General features: G+C 35.9%; 2 protein-coding genes across 5 annotated transcripts in view; both read left to right on the forward strand.

Annotated features, from left to right (window-relative positions):
• Positions 1–1502: 1502 nt before the first annotated feature.
• Positions 1503–10896, forward strand: LOC113098176 (neuronal-specific septin-3). Of its 3 annotated transcripts, none has more exons than XM_026263140.1 (10): positions 1503–1617; positions 5160–5399; positions 5490–5618; positions 7036–7117; positions 7873–8010; positions 8449–8566; positions 8656–8751; positions 8866–8962; positions 9618–9669; positions 9864–10896. In XM_026263140.1, exons 2-10 carry the CDS (start codon positions 5162–5164, stop codon positions 9997–9999), a joined length of 1086 nt encoding a protein of 361 aa, XP_026118925.1. In that variant the 5' UTR covers positions 1503–1617; positions 5160–5161; the 3' UTR covers positions 10000–10896. The 3 variants fall into 3 exon arrangements, with proteins under 3 accessions (XP_026118925.1, XP_026118923.1, XP_026118924.1); XM_026263138.1 differs by lacking the exon at positions 1503–1617 and adding an exon at positions 1694–1785; XM_026263139.1 differs by lacking the exon at positions 1503–1617 and adding an exon at positions 3422–3670.
• Positions 10897–13343: 2447 nt separating this feature from the next.
• LOC113098175 (activating transcription factor 7-interacting protein 1-like) overlaps positions 13344–17375 on the forward strand; it is a 37115-nt gene continuing 33083 nt past the window's right edge. Inside the window, exon 1 of one of the 2 annotated variants that reach the window (XM_026263130.1) lies at positions 13344–13664. The gene's annotated coding sequence lies outside the window, so the exon portion shown is untranslated. The remainder of the gene's footprint in view (positions 13665–17375) is intronic. The other variant, XM_026263131.1, reaches the window with a different exon arrangement.

The raw sequence follows: 17375 nt of genomic DNA on the forward strand, positions 1-17375 counted from the left end.
TAACCAGAAGTGCAATAAGCAGTAAGTACAGAATATACAAGGTCTATATGTACAATAACTATACAGATCGGTATTATGGACATAATTTACAGATTTTAAATACTATCAGCATGATATACAGATAGGTGTACTATGAACATACTATACAGATGGATTATATAAAATTGTATGTACATGTATACATAGGGGCATTATTTAAATTTAGTATATAAACAGACTAAGCATTCAGGGAGGAAGACTTTAATTTGTCATTAGTGGTGATTGTTCTAAAATCAATCAGAACACCTTAGAAACTGCTAAAAATCATGTAGAACATCTTACAAAGCACAGAGCAATGTCCTAAAAATCACCTTAGGAACTTAAACATGACATCAAACACTTTAGCAACACAATAAATGTCACTTAGAATAACTACAAAGCTATGTGGTAGAAGCACTTGTTAGCTACATGCTAAAAATCACTTAAGCAACTACATAGCAATGTGCTAAAAGCACCATGAACATATTAGCATGTGCATAGCAATGAGCTAAACATCACTCAAAACACTTTAGTAACTATAACCTGTTAGTAACTAGTTCCTGTAGCTCAACTGGTAGAGCACTGCGCTAACAAGCGCAAGGTTGGGGGTTCGATTCCCCGGGAACACATGATATGTACAAATTGATAGCCTGAATGCACTGTAAGTCGCTTTGGATAAAAGCATCTGCTAAATGCATAAATGTAATTTTAATTTTTAATTTACATAAAATTGGTTAAGGATCTCCTAAGTAACGCAATTGGCAAAAATCACTCAGAATACCTTAGCAACCAACCAATTAACATATTAAAATGAATAAAAGATGAAAACATCTCAGTAACCACATAACATGCTTAAATCATTCAGGACACCACAGAAATTGTATAGCAACCTGCTAATAACTCAACTTTTCCCTCAGAACACTTTAGCAACTACATAAAATTAGCTAAAAATCACTCAGACCTCTTTAGCAACTACATAGCAATGTGCTAAAAATATCTTGATATACTTCACTTACTAAAAAAAAAAAAACAATCGCATAGCAAGCTATCACTCAAAATAACTTTCTTTTTCATTGGAACTCTTGAATGGAATCCGCTACTAGATTGGAACTGTAATATGAACCTTGATGATCAACTGAAATAATCATAATCTTAATGGTCAACTATAAATGCAAAATTAAAAGATGACAACCAGCTCTTTAGATCATGTGAAAAAAACAAACACTGGTGGTTAGGCTGTGACGTTGATGTCTAAAAGAGAAAATGTTATAACCATATAAAAATAAGGTTAAGTCAAAAAAGTTGTGGTAGGACAGTGCTTCAAAATACTGAATATGAATCTACAAATATGAACCCTAGAAATTCGAATATGCAAGCGTTTTCTGAATATAAGCCAGGATATATAGAGACAAACTGTTAATGGTATAGCTTGCAAAATAGGGACTCTGCCTTATCATCGAGCACAGGCCTGTCTAAACACAGTAAGATAACCCGGTTATGAGGTAAAAGACACTGAGGCTCAACGGCACTTTAGTGCACACTACATATGCCGCCACAAACACTTCACATGTGAACAGAGCACACGAGACAGCCCAAAATGTGAGTAGTTTTCATGACTTAAAATGCTCTGTGGTATTGTGGGTTTTTTAAGTTATTTGCAAAATACGTATTTCAGGATATTCATTGAGGACACAATGGAGCAAGTCAAGTGGAACAAGGGGGTTGGAAAATAAAAGGACTTGATGACGTCAGGACAACGGGATTGTTGTCAGTGGATAGTTATAGTTTCTTTTTAAATTATTCTGCACCGTAAGAATTACATATTTAAAGGGATGTTTCACTTTCAAATAAAAATTTGGTATGTTTTAGCTTACCTCAAGTGCATCCAAGATGTAGGTGTCTTTGTTTCCGCAGTATTTCCCATTTTGATATTTGCAGGTCAAACCGTTCTTGTCTGTGACTCATATAATGCAGGTCTATGGTCACCACCTCAAAGAGCATGCACAGAGAAGTCCAAATTAAACAATTCCCCATCGTAAGTACACATTGATGACACAAAACGATCGGTTTGTGTGAGAAACCGAACAGTGTTTATATTGTTTTTACCTCTTGTACACAACCACTTCCAAGAGATTACTTCTGGTGCTATCCGGCGCTTGCGCAGACTAAGCCAGAACACGTGCACACGTCACGCACCAGGAAGTGCGAGCGCCCTCAACTCACTTGGATGTGGTTGTGTACAAGAGGTAAAAACGATATAAATATTGTTCGTTTTCTCACACAAACTGCTCGTTTCGTGTCTTATGGGGCAGTCACACTGCACTTTTCTGTCCATTGACTTCCATTCATACGCAAGCGAATGCGTCAGACCGGAAACACAAGCTCATGCGAAAAATTTCGCATTTTGCTGTGTTCCAAAGTTCAAGATTGGTGAACTCTGACCTGCGAATTCGCATCACGTGAAGGTGTGGGACCAGTAGAAGATCGATACGTCACTGCGTGACCTCTCTGTACAGAGATTAAAAACTTTAAAACTTTTAAAACTTTAGCTGTAGCCGGCGTCCTATTTTATATAATACATATTTAAAAGATTATAAAAATAAAATAAAAAAGAAGCTGCATAGTTCGTAGTGTCAGTGGAAACAGGAACAGATAGTACATTTGAATGAGGACGTTTTATATTTTTTTTATTGCTTAGGGCGTATTTATATAGAGAGAGATACAGAGATTGCAATATAATAAGACGCTTTCGACGGCTTCGCAAAAGACACAGTACAAGCACATATTGTGATAACTGCGGAGAGACCGTTTTATCTGGCTCCCGCCATTCGCATCGGTGTCCGAAATAATTTCGCACGTTTAAAGTCTAGTGTGACCGCCCCTTTAGGCCATCAGTGTGTACTTATGATGGGGAATTGTTTCATTTGGACTTCTCTGTGCATCCTCTTTGAGGTGGTGACCATAGAACTGCATTATATGAGTCACAGACAAGAACGGTTTGACCTACAAATATCAAAATTGAAACTACTGTGGAAACAAAGACACCTACATCTTGGATGGGTTTGAGGCAAGCTAAAACATACCAAAATATAATTTCAAAGTGAACTATCCCTTTAAGAAATTATATATTAGTTTGATCGGTCTATATATTGGAACCGAAAAAAAAAACGTTTTCATTAACGAGAGTCCACATTGATCCACATTGATCCACATATCAATGTTAGTACTGTAAATAATCATAAGTCACAGCATGACGCAACAACCATCGCAAAGTTGAATATAAAGATATTTACAAATGTAGCCTAAAACAAACATAGGCGAACAACTGAGATTTAAATAGCCTCGCAGAGTGCCAAAAACCAACTAGCGACCCGAAATCCTAATTTCAGCAGTGCGCATGCGCTCTGCATCACCAGTCTCCCGTTAGTTTCCTTGGAAACGAGAAAAGGGTGGAGAAAGGAATAAGGTGCATCGAGCTGCGAATAGAAAGGCGAGAGACGGAGGGGAAGGAAAGAGGCACCTGAACACATGATCACTTCCTAACGGCTGTTCAACTATTGCCTGTTAGCCTACTTATACTGCAGTAGACTGTAAAACAGCGAAAGGTGGACAAATAAAATATATCCTGCGACCGCTGCACAAACACGGATCGGTGAGTGGAAGATTGTTTCCCTCTGATTAACGTTACTCGTTATCATACGGGTCTTTCTGAGGTTAAAAGAAATCAATAAATGGAACAAATGGCGAGGTGGAAGCGTACATCGATCCATGTATGTTTATGTTTGGTTTCCCGCATTTAAAAACTAACGTAAATATGGCAAAATACTAACGTTATCCACTAAATGAAAGACGCAAATCACTGTCGCTCGCGTAGGAAACATCTCATGTTGTGAGGTTTGGTGCGTGGGAAAAGTCCAGCTGTGGGTGATGAAGAGATTTGTGGAGTGGCTTCTGGAATGATTTATTGTTGTTGCTTATTTTGGGTGGCATATGGTGTTGATACAGACCGACAACTCAAGTGGAGCATTTAAAGTGGACTAGGCTTGGAAATAGGACCACTAGAGAACAATAGCATTTATAGGTTTTATAAGGCAAATGATTAAGTCATGTCTAATATTTGTAGTTTTCCTCAGTTAATCGCGTTGTTTCTAAACACCAACAGATCGTACATGCAATACAGAGTATGTTAGAGGGATGAGCTATGACACTTTTCACTTATGTTGTACTCGTCTAGGCAAAAAGAAATGTGAAATAAAGGAAAAAATTTAAATGCTGTCATCATGTACTCACTATCCGCTTCCAAACCTGTTTCAGTTTCTTTCTTGTGGTGAACACAAAAGAAGATATTCTGAAAAATGTTGGTAAACTAACAAGCTGATGGTAACCATTGATTTCTTTTTTTCTGTCATATGAAAGTCAGTGACTACTATCAGAATATATTCATTTTTGTTCAGCAGCTGAATGAAATTCACACAGGTTTACACCTACTTGAGGGTGAGTAAATGATGACAGAATTTTTATTTTTGGGTGAACTATCCCTTTATGTTTGAAATATAACAGAATACATATCAGATATGCTGCTTCACAAAACAAAATAAAATGTGACCGACATTAGGTAAGTTGTGCTTTTAGAAAGTAAACTGGAAATTAAATTTTGAATAAAAATCTAATTAATATTAAAATAAACAAATTATTAGCAAATGCGTCATATTCATAATACATGATTGAAGTTATATAGAACTTACATTTAAAATTATATTATCGTAACTAATATCCATATATACAATTATTTCAAATTATATTTTGCTGCAAGTCTTTTGCATTTTAAAGTTAAATATACATAATATTTGAATGTAAATTAGTATCATAACTAATATCAGTATAAACTATTTTAAGTCGTACTGTTCTTTATATGTTTTCATTTACAAAGTTTACTATTTATAATACTTAAAGGTAGTCATATACTAACTTAAAATAAATAATAAAAATAATGATCCCTTGTAGCACCTTAAATATATGATCACAAAACAAAATTGTGTTTACTATATTTAAATCTAGATTACTATGTGTGGTTTTTAAAGTGAAATAACATCTAGCCTGATTAAATGTATTGATTGTTTGTCATTTACTCTTTCATACAGACATGTCAGAAATTGTGCCCCCTGAAGTCAGACCAAAACCTGCCGTCCCAGCTAAGCCCTCTCATGTGGCCCTGCCTTCTAGTGGTCCCTTTGTGTCTTCACCCCAAGGAACAGGGGGTGAAGGTCAAGGGTCAGGTCGAGGATCTGCATTGCTTGGATACATTGGAATAGACACCATCATCGAGCAGATGCGGAAGAAGACCATGAAGACAGGCTTTGATTTCAACATCATGGTGGTTGGTGGGTTGGAGAGCAGTTTGTTTACTTTTACTTTTTTTTTTAAACCTTTTGCACTTTCTTACCATTCCCCCTCTTTTGCTCTCTCTCCAGGTCAAAGTGGTCTTGGGAAGTCTACTTTAGTGAATACTCTCTTTAAGTCACAGGTGAGCAGGAGGAGCACAAGCTGGAGTCGTGATGAGAAGATCCCAAAGACTGTTGAGATTAAATCTGTATCTCATGGTAAGAGCATGCTGATCATGTGTTCCAAACATTTAACGGTCTCATTTAGTAACTGCACCCATCGCTTGTTCAAGGAAAGCTTTTAAGCACTGGTTGCTAAAGGACAGACCTTTCCTGGATGGAAAAAGACATTGGGAGCTAATTAAGAAAGACTAATTTAGTGTCGGCTGATGTAATCAATACACACGAGGGCCTGTAGAAAACCATATGTGTTTGTGAGTAAGATATGTCTAGACTGGCATGTTTGTGCTCAGGGCAAGTTAGGAGGCCAGCTGTTTGTGAATCCCCTATAGATAAGTGAACAGCTGGCCAACTTAATGATATCATATATATCCAAATGCTGTTTAGAAAAAGGCTGTACATTTAATTTTTGACCTTGTGTGATATTGTTCTGATGGTGTTTCAAATGAAGGTGTGAAATAGGTGTCAGGTGGAATATTTTATTTGAAATCATCTGACTTAAAGGAATAGTTAACCCATAATTGACAACGTTGTCCTCATTTACTCCCCTTCACTTCATTGCAAACCTGCATGACTTTCTGTCTTTTTCAAAGCGACAGGATCACCTCCAAATTAAAATTCTGCCATTATTCACTTAACCTTATTTCGTGAAACCCATAAGACTTTGGTTAAACGTCAAAATAAAAAATTAAGATATTTATATCGTACCTCCATTGAAGATCCAGGTCACCAACTTGAAAAGATCCAAGGCTTGGATTAAACTGTTTGATTTGTATGGATTCATTTTACAATGCTTTTATGACCTTTTGTCAGAAACAGCTTAGGTTTCTTTCTTTAGAAATATCTTAATTTTAGGGCTGCAAAATGATTAATTGTGATAAATCGCATTCAAAATAAAAGTTTATGATTACATACTATATGTGTGTGTACTGTGTATATTTATTATATATATGTTTATTGTATATTTATATATAAATACACACACATATATTGTATGTATATATTTTTATGCTTGTATATCATTTTTATATATAAATATTTTCCTTAATATATACATGTATGTGTGTATTTATATATACATAATAAATATACACTGTACACACACATATAGTATGTAAACATAATTTTACAACATTATTTTGAATGAGATTAAACGCGATTAATCATTTTGCAGCCCTACTTAATTTGAGTTAGAAGATTAACCAAAGTCTTATGGTTTGGAACGATGGGAGTTTAAATGATGACAGAATATTCATTTTTCAGTGAACTGTCCCTTTAAGAATGTCTTACTGTTTGTGTCCATATAATTGAAGTCAGTGGTGTCCACACAACACTGGACCATGTTCATTATATGAACAAAAATGGTGTTATCTTATGAGATTGAACCACTGTATCCTCTCACAAAAACAACCTTAAACTGCTTTATTTGTAGCTGTGATAAATATTGATTTTGCAGTGATTGAGGAAGGAGGGGTGAAGATGAAGTTAACAGTGGTTGACACACCAGGTTTTGGGGACCAAATCAACAATGAAAATTGGTGAGCATTGTGTGATTTCTCTGTTAAAGCCAGAGCACTGGCAGCTATTTTTAACTGATTTAGTTTTTGCAAATAATCCCAAAATGCCACTGCATCCTGGATCACTGCATCTAGGAAACTGAGGACATGCATTTGTGTCAGCTGAAATAAATGGGGTCATTTGTGTCTTTAATTTCTGCTGCTACTAACTGGCTTCAAAAACGTGTAAGGACAGTATTTTGACTTCCAGATTTGCACTTAATGTGCACAGACAAGAATCAGATTGCTGGTGGTGTTGCCAAATGTGAGTGTGCTTTGGCAGCTCGCCCTCCAAGGATCCAAGGATCTCAGTTAAAGGGACACAGTGTTTTTCCTTTGTCATTCAAATGCCTCAGACAAAATAGTGCTGCACTGGATGTTAGGTAGTTATGCTGACTACAACAACAACAACAACAACAACAACAAAAAATGTCTTTAATGCAGCTTTTTATTCATACAGAACCATAGCTACATATGTCTTTTTCATTTGTTACTTGGGGTAAAAATATGTCCGAAATACATGAGCAGTGATATACTAAAATGTTTTGTGCGCTTTCCTCTCAATAACAAAATATTCCATTTACATCATGTGACGTCATGTTTATGTATGCAGAACTTCATACAATAGATTGCTTTAAAGCAAGCATCAGTGGTTTTTCATTTGCTATTTCAAAGTTTTGTGTACTCGCTTACAACATCCAACACTGTTGTTTTTTTTTCCTCCAATGCGTTCCTAGCTGGGAGCCCATATCCAAATACATCAATGAACAATACGAGAAATTTTTAAAGGAAGAAGTCAACATTGCTCGCAAGAAACGCATCCCTGATACCAGAGTGCACTGCTGCTTGTACTTCATATCTCCAACTGGACACTCGTGAGTTTGAATTATATAGTAATATCTTACTTTAACTTACATACCATTCTTTTTATTATTTGTCAGTAGTTTAAAAAAGGCTTGTAGTTGCAGCTTTGTTAATTAAAAACTAAAACAGATGCATCTTTTAAGTTTCTACAACTTATTGACATTGTTAATTGTTATAGAGAAAAATCATCTGAGGATCATACACTACAGGACTTTCATGTCGCTCTGAACACACAAAGTGTTAGACACATTAGACAAATTAAAACAAAATGTGTTCAAAAACTGGCTCAAATTATCAAACATGATCATACAGAATCATAGTCTGTAGTTAAAAATTAAATGCTTGACTGCACTGCATTAGACAGACTGTGAACCTCAGAAAGGCTGGTGGCCCTGTAATCAAATCAGCTTCTATCAGTTTATTAATTATTTCTCTTTCCCCTTTCTTAGGCTTCGCCAGTTGGATATTGAGTTCATGAAACATCTGAGTCGTGTGGTCAACATCATTCCTGTCATAGCCAAGTCGGACACACTTACTCTTGATGAGAAAACTGAATTTAAACAGAAGGTGCAAATGAAGACCGATTCACATGGTTATTCAACATCAAGTTAGTTTTCTGACACAGATTAACTACTGCTCACCATACCCCCTTGCAGGTGAGGAAGGAGCTGGAAGCGTATGGGATTGAGTGTTATCCACAGAAGGAGTTTGATGAAGACATGGAGGATAAGAGTGATAATGATAAAATCAGGGTATGGGGAACTTTGCACATCTTTTTTCCCCAACATGTTATCCCATTTTTCATCACTCATTTGTTAGCCTGTGTTTTCACATCATGTTTGTCCCATTAAATCTGTGCATTACAGGAGGCAATGCCCTTTGCAGTGGTAGGAAGTGATAAAGAGTACCAGGTCAATGGCAAACGGGTTTTGGGCAGGAAGACAGCCTGGGGAGTGGTGGAGGGTGAGTGGGCAGAAGTGTTTGCTGTATCATTTCACTTGTTTTTATGTAGATTTCTGAAATAAAAAATGGTATTGTTTGTTTCACTGTAACAGTTGGGATTAAAATATTTGTGATTTTTAGGTGGTTCTATTATTATATCAAAGTAGATGCTGTAGTGAGTTAAAATCCTGGAGTAATTAATAAGAACTTTCCGCAGCTGACTAACAAACCTATAATATTTGGGTCATTTTCTATATCGGGTGCATTTTCTGTCCCTGCAGATAATCATCTTATGTTGCATTTAAAACATGGACTGAAATTGCTTCCAAGAGGATTATGTTTTTGGTTTATATGTATGTTTGCTCAAAGTAATACAAATATGTGAACATTGTGAGCATTTTAATCACTTTTTCAATCTAATGACAGGTTCTTCAGTTCTCTCAGATGCTATTAGTCACAAATGTTAGAAAAACAAACATGCTTTCTGGATCTTTTCCTCTGTGTTAGTATATACTTATTGCATCTATAACAATTTAACTTAACCAACAATGTCAGTTTCCTAATAACCGTGTTTGAGTGTAACTTTTTGAAGCATTAAGTATAAAGAATGTATTAGTGTACAGTATATTGTGTTGATGCATATTTTCTGACAAAACATGTTGTTCTATCCATTTAGTTGAAAACCCAAATCACTGCGAATTCTCCTTACTTCGTGATTTCATGATTAGGTAATGTATCAAACTTTATTTGATATACTAATCTTAGTTTTGTTGTATTCACTACTGTTTGGTGTCAGAAAGATTTTTTTTGAAAGAGTGCTTTTTGAATGAGTGCTCAGCAAGGAAAATGACTGTAAACATTATGTTACAAGATTTCTATTTTAAATAAATGCTGTTGTTGTCATCCATTATCATATACTCAGGTCTCACCTCCAGGACCTGAAGGAGGTCACTCATAACATCCACTACGAGACCTACCGTGCCAAGAGGCTCAACGATAACGGAGGTCTGCACCCCATCACCTCCTCTGGCCAAGACACACAAGAAAGCAACCTGTGAGGAAATAACTGAGCGGCATAGTAAGGATGCAAGAGAAGACTAGGATTCATCTTGTAGTAATTCAGCTGTGCATGTTCAGATGATTTCATCGCTGTGGAGGTTTTGTCCTTATGCTCCTTTTAATCCTTTGTGGAACTGGTCATCATCTCTTGTCGCACAATCTTCGAAAATTAGAAAAAGCCTTCCCCCGTTGCTGGCACTGCTGACTTTAGTGAGTGAGTTTGCTCGTGATAATCTTTTTCAGGTCTAATATGATGGTACATAGCCTTGTGCAAAAGCATTTGTAATTGGAAATAGCCCATCATTGGCATATCTGTCCTCTACTGGAACCTCTGTTAGACTCATTTGATCAGTTTTATATTGTTAGAAGGGGAATTGCACTGCCACTGCAGCCTGCAGCTCAACGGGCCTTATTTATTAAAACATTTAGCACACTTTTAGTACCTATGCCAATTAAACATACTCAAGTTATGAGTAACATGCAAGTGTTTTAATAAGTATTTCATCTCTTTGGCCCTATAAGGGAACAGCGGGGTTTCTCTAAGTAAATTAGATTCTGTAGTACTACCGTTGTTTTACCTTTGCTGTGTAACTCTGCCAAAGCAAGTCTCAGAGGACTCTGAAGTGACCACTGAAGTATATACCTACAGATCATTCCAAACAGGTACAACAGTTTAAATGCACGCCAGGATTTCCAGTGGCTTTAAATAGCTTTCCAGCAGCCAATTAAACTTCAAGAGGAAACCGAAAGAACACTGATTAAAAACGATCAGTGCCTTTACCAAATCAAGAGTTGTAGTTTTGAGGTTTTTCTTCAGCACATTTTGTATGGACACACCCCACAAAAAATTGTAAAGCTGTATCAACATTTTTCAAATGGTAAAACGATCAAACACAGTGATGGATTTTTTTTTTTCATGTGTGCCAACATTGCCAAATGTGTGTTTATGTGTCATTCTAAATTCCATCACATATTGATACATTGTGTATGTAGGAATTCTAAACATTCTGAACCTAAATCAGTAAACCAATTATTCATGTTTTTCATATCACGTTTAATTAATGCAGGTGTGGAATAATAAAACCCCTTTGAAAAATAATTATGAAACATTATTTATATTGTATTTATGTTTTATTTATTATTATACTTATGTTTTAATTTAATAAATATGTTTGCCATAATTGCCTTGACTTTTTTTCTGGACGGGTGTAAACACACGGATGTCTTTTCTACAGAAGTTTCATTTTTATTGTAGAAACAGGAAAAGAGCGACTGTCATCTCTGCATTTCCCACATTTTGCCTGTAGAGCGAGCTGTGCGACTAAAGACTAAACGGAGTCAGTGTACACACAAGAGTCCAGTGAGTGGCGCGATTCTGAATCGTCAGTCTGCAACACAACAGTCCACTGTATTCGGTTCACACCGCGTTTACCAATCCAGCCGAATTACCTCGTGTCATGCGTGTGTCGTTCTTGCCAAACGCTGTAACATGGCTTTGAATTGATGAAAACCCCGTTTTATAAGTGCAGTCAGTCTATTTAGAGCCTTTAATCCTTTACACTACCCCTCATTTATCAAATATCAGAGCTATCTATCTTTTGGAGTGTGTTCTTTGCAACACGCGGCTGTTCCAGTGACATTTTAACAGACAGGCACTGAGGTAAATTGATTTTAAGTTGGCTCTCATTTGGACAACGTTATTTATCGTGGCGTTTTAGACGATCCAGCAATACCGTCATCTTTGTCTCTCCGTGTGTCGTTTCCGGTTATTTGTGGCTGGCTTAGAAAAAGAGGCGGGGCCAATCGCTCTCACTGCTCTGTTTATCTGAGAGAAGTACTTCTGTTAGTGAGTGTTGGTTAGGTAGTCAACTATACTGATACTTTTAGACCTCATTTGAGTATTTATAACTTGAGTGAATCTCTGTTATTGATCCAGTGGAATCCACTGAAATGGTTTAGAGCTTTAGGTGGAGGAGGAGCAAATTAATTAGTTCTAGATATAACCCTTTTAATAATTAACTTTTTTTCATTATGTTTAATTAAGGTAAAGTTGTGTAGGTTGCGTAAATAATTATTTGACCTTATCCAGTGAAGCTTTATATTGGTTACATAAACGTTTCTCTCATCTTGAGCTCCCCAGCAGCTCAAAGGCGGTACTGCAGTTAGTAGACATTTCAAAAAGAGAAATCCACATGCTGCAAGTCATGACAACAAAATGGCTGACCTTCACTAGAACAAAACCTACTCTACATATAGTGACCGCAATTTTCACTAGATTTGTTTGCTATAAAAAATGTAAAACCATGGTGAACGTGTGAATCAAGTTGAAATATGTTATTCATTTTACCAAAATATGAAATGTATTGGGTTTGTGCACTAATTATGCATTTAAAAATAATACCTTTGTTTTTTAACCTTACTTCTGTGTATCATGTTAGTTATTAAAAGAAAAAAATGTAATCTGAAAAACAACTGCATATGAGCAGACAAAAATCCTACCAAGGGTCAAAGCTCCCCTCCCCCTCACATTAAGTCTCCCTCCCCCTCCGCCACGGGATCCTTCTCCGTTAATATTCAGTATCTGTCCACAAAATAAGCATAAGTATAATCATTAGAGAAATCTGAACTCTCGTGATGTTCCGTTTCACTTACGGTTGCCTAATATGGACGAGTATTTCCCAAATGAAATCGCTGCCAGCTTCGTCTTAAATTTACGAATTATTCTTTTGAATCGGTTCTTATTTTAGAACCGAATCACAATATAAACCAAGGTAACGTTAGTCCGATTGAATCATGAACCGGTCCAGAATAAAAACACGCGTTGAGCGTCAACTCATTTAAATAACGCACAAAAATTGTGTTCATGACTGATTCGAAATGAACCAAATTCTACTTTTAGCCCACTCAGGACTAAACCTGTATACTTGTTCACATGACAACTCTTATGATGCGTTTTGGTGTATCTTGGCAACTCGTATATATATTTAGAAAGGTGGTGCTATGTAGCAGTTCAGAAAGGATTGAAAACCGAGGACATGAGTGTCAGGGTGTTTGAAATACGGAAACATAAACTCGAGCTTGGTTATTAATGCTCTGTAACGGCACATACTATAACTGAATAAAAATACACCTAAATTAATAATTGTTGATCATTAATTTACTATATCAAACCCAAATAATATTCAACTGAACATGGTTGAACCAGTGGGAAAATCAGTCTTAATCACTGCTGATGGATTGACCACGTCACATTTATTAACGGACATTCTGATTGAAGACCGAGCACGCGATACTGAAAATGTTCGTATGCTGGTAGGAGGTGCTTAATTTTCGATTCTCCTGCTGTCCCGCGAAACGCGTGTCTCCTCCCCCTGTTGTTGTACCGTTGGAGAGAAAAAGAAAGCGCGAATCACCAAGCAAACTACACTGTCTGTGGTAGAGTCGCTGTCGCTCTCACTGTAGCCTACAGTCAGTCACCCTGTGCAGCTGTCTGTATGACTGTATGCTATTCCGTTGCGTGACGATAAAGACGTTACCAACTGAATCCGCATTTGCTAAAGTGCTGTTTTAAAATCGATACAATACGAAACCGAGACCGTCGTAGTGACGAATCTTTGGAGATACCGGTTGTAAGGCGCTCTGACTGACCAAAACCGTAGACTGGGTGAGTTTACACACTTTTGAAAAATCAGTTGTCTAAGTTTTGTCTGAGAAAATTTCTACCTTTAATATACATTCTATTGAAATTAAAGTTTTGTTTATAAAAATGTTATGTTGAATTTGGGCTGTGTTTGTATTTAAAATGTAACGTGACTTACCTGCCACATAATTGCACATCAGGTGCAAACCTATTTACAAACTTTATGAAGGCTATAGAAATACATTTCTATTTAAACTGTCTATGCTATTTATGCTGAATTTACATAAGGAGAAATGTAACTTGGGGAATCATTTTTTGGAGGGTTTGGTTTTCCAAAGTGAAAACTACAATGTAATTCCTATCAAACCTGGAAAAAAAATCACTTATATTTACAAAGAAAAAAAAAAAAAAAAAAAAAAAAAATATATATATATATATATATATATATATATATATATATATATATATATATATATATATATTTATATTTAATTTATATTTATATTGGCTCGTTGATATTGATGTAAATGTAGCATTGTTTGCAAAAGTTTTGTCACTGATGTCACTGAAGAAATACTAATTTGTCAGCCATGATTCATTATTCCATTAACAGAGGTGCCCAGTGACATTTACCTATGGTCATGTGATCTCAAGATGTTGGTCCTCCTGAGGGACCCATTCCACTTAAAGTAAAATAGCTCCAATTAAACTATGAATACTATGAGTCGTCATCTCATTTATGTGTAAATACTGTTAAACATCTATAAATGTGCTAATAGTTTATAATGCTTAATTTTTTAATGGGGAAAACTTACTGAGACAGAGAAATATCTTAAAATTAGTACAAAAATGACCTTTATGCCTAACTAAAACTAAAACCACTTAAAAAAAAAGAACATAAATAAATTGTTTTCAAACAGGTTTCTCTTCAATACTCCCACCACGAGTGCTATTGTTCAGTAAACAGCTCAACCCCACACTTATGCCATTGGTTAAGCCAGTATTGCTATGTCAGGCTGGTTGGTATTCTCAAATTTTGTAGTGCCAGAGTGTTGTAGAAACACCTGAACTGTTTGGAAATTGGCATTATTTGTGCAATTTCATTAATTTTTGTTTGGGGTGGAAAATGACACACTTCATCTTTAGTGATTCAACCAGTCATGCCTCAACAAGGCCTATGAATTAAGGATCCACTTAAATGTTATTGTGAGTCATAGGGGTTTGCAGTTTTCCAAGTACTGCAGTTCATCATTATTTTATTTTGCTTGGCGTCATTAGGGCTAAATATATTATTAATAGCAAATCACTTGTTTCAAATTACTTGCTAAAACAGAATAGCATGATACTAGCAATCCCAAGATCATTTGTCAGATGGGAATGCATGAACCGATAAAAATGGATAACCTGGATGCAGGTCACTTTGAGATAAAGACCAAATCAGGTCAGAGGCCTTAGATTGGGTAAATTAGGCCAGGGCCTTTAAATGGTAATGAGGGAATTATGTTAATTATACAACAACATTGAAAAAAAAATCACATCACGCAAAATACCCTTTCTGTACAAAGCAAGTGTATTAAATATAAAATAACAAAAACAAATGGTGTTCCTCCTTTATTTTAAACACCAAAAATTGCTCTATGAATATGAACTTTTTTTTGAAAAGAAGATTTGAATGATTTACCGTATGTGCATGCTGTACTTGCACAGACTATTTCTGCATAATGTATGCACAGCTCTTACATGCAACTTGACACAAAGTGGCAACACTGCCCCAAGCCGTTGTTCACATGAGTTTATGAGGGAGTCACTTATAACTTTTGGAGAGAAATTACACAGACATTGGACAGGGATTAAAAATTCTAGTGTATGTGTTGGCTGCCTATATTCGCACATGCTGTCAAATGGAGTATACCTTAAAAGGTATTTGTATTTGTACTGCTTTGTAAAAATATTTCTTTGAAGATGTTACTCCCATAAAGAAACCTAAAATGCTTGTGGCTGGTTTTGGCGTGTGCATAGCTCAAGAAGTTGGTGCACCTTTGTCTTAAATTTCCTTGATGTCGATCATCTTAGTAGTACATTGTGGGATTTGGAAGCCGGTGACAAATTTTATCCCACTATTATCACTACATGACTTGGCTGGAAACATTTTGTGCACTTGTGAACATCAACATTTGGAGATGGGTAGAATGGTCTGTTGAGTCATGTTATCAGGGATTAGAGTAGACGGCAGTAAATCTGTCTTGTTAGACTGGAATAGATCCAATTAAAGAGAATGTAGAAAAATCTTTGCTAATCATCGACAGCCATTCATAACTATACTCAGATAGCCCAGGCCTAGTTGAAGGTGCATTCACTTCACAGTTCAGAACCCTGCGGAGGAACATCAAGATATAAATGAGCAGTCAAGTTGAGCTGTTGATTCACCACCAAAGAATAAGACTTGAGTTATGGACAACTATTGAAAATGCACGATCTTCAATAAATATAATATGTTTTGCGCTTCATGTCTATGGCATGTGCCACCAAGGTGAATTGTCTTACTTCTTTTGCCTGTCTACTTATTCCACAGCTTTAATAGTTTCTTTTTTAATTTTTTTTATAATATAGCAATGTATTATTTTTTACTCAACTGGGGTAAAGGTCTATTTTTATAATGCACTATTAAATGATTGTTTGTTTTTTAGTTCCATCCCTAAATATCTCTTAAATGGTACAGTCCTTTCTGTCAGTAATTTTCCACTCACCCATTGACATTCATAGTGGGGGAGGGGAATTACTGTGCTAGTTTGAGTCACAGGGTAGCTGTGCTGTTGCGCGATGTATTTCTTGGTATGTTTTCAATTCTATACTGCGTGACAGTCTTACACATTTGTTCACAGACGTCAGGTCTGAGCATACTTCAATAAAATGCAATTACAGATGCAAGCTTTGCAGTGGCAAGTGTAAAGTGTTTGTGGTTCCAAGAGTACATGGTTCAGTCCTCCCTTCCCTTTTAAGCACTTTTAATGTGTACTGTTATGCCACATGTCCTGGTTTTGCTATCATTTATCCACCAAAAATAAAATTCTAAATATGTTATTTCTTAGTTTTCGTTCATATTTATTTGTCATAAATAATGTAATGGTTTAAAAGCACAAACTTTAATCTTAAAGGTAAATGTGTCTCTTCTAACATGTATTCTTATCAAAACTCAAAAATTTAAAAATTAAAGGAAGGAGTAAGAGAGCTTATCATATCCTGAGTGAAGAGACTAGGACAGAACTGGCTGAAACCGGTTCACTTCCTGATTACACAATGGCACTGAACAACAGCTGTGTCGCTAGCTATTTGTGCCACATAGATCTTATGTTACTGTTTTTATAAGAGTCGAACTGTACAAACTATTATGTGAATTAAGCGATTACATATTTTTTACGATTCTTAATACTGTCATTGACTATTAATAGTTTAAAAAAGGTTTTAGTTTAATGATTGATCTTTACGTTCCACAAAATTTGAATCTTTTAAGATAACTCAAAATTCTTGCATTGTATTAAAATAACAGGAGAAGGGGTGGGAGGAGAGCTTCTTATATTCTGAGTGTAGAGAATATGACAGAACTGGCTGAAACCGGTTGTGGTAGCACAGCTTTACTTCCTGAATGCACAGCAGCACTATGAACAATAAAGATTTCAGGTCACTAGTTATTTGTGCCATATGGATAATGTATTATTATTAATTTGACAAATTCTT

Source organism: Carassius auratus, unplaced genomic scaffold (assembly GCF_003368295.1).
Source record: "Carassius auratus strain Wakin unplaced genomic scaffold, ASM336829v1 scaf_tig00216437, whole genome shotgun sequence".
In the NCBI taxonomy this organism is placed as follows: domain Eukaryota; kingdom Metazoa; phylum Chordata; class Actinopteri; order Cypriniformes; family Cyprinidae; genus Carassius; species Carassius auratus.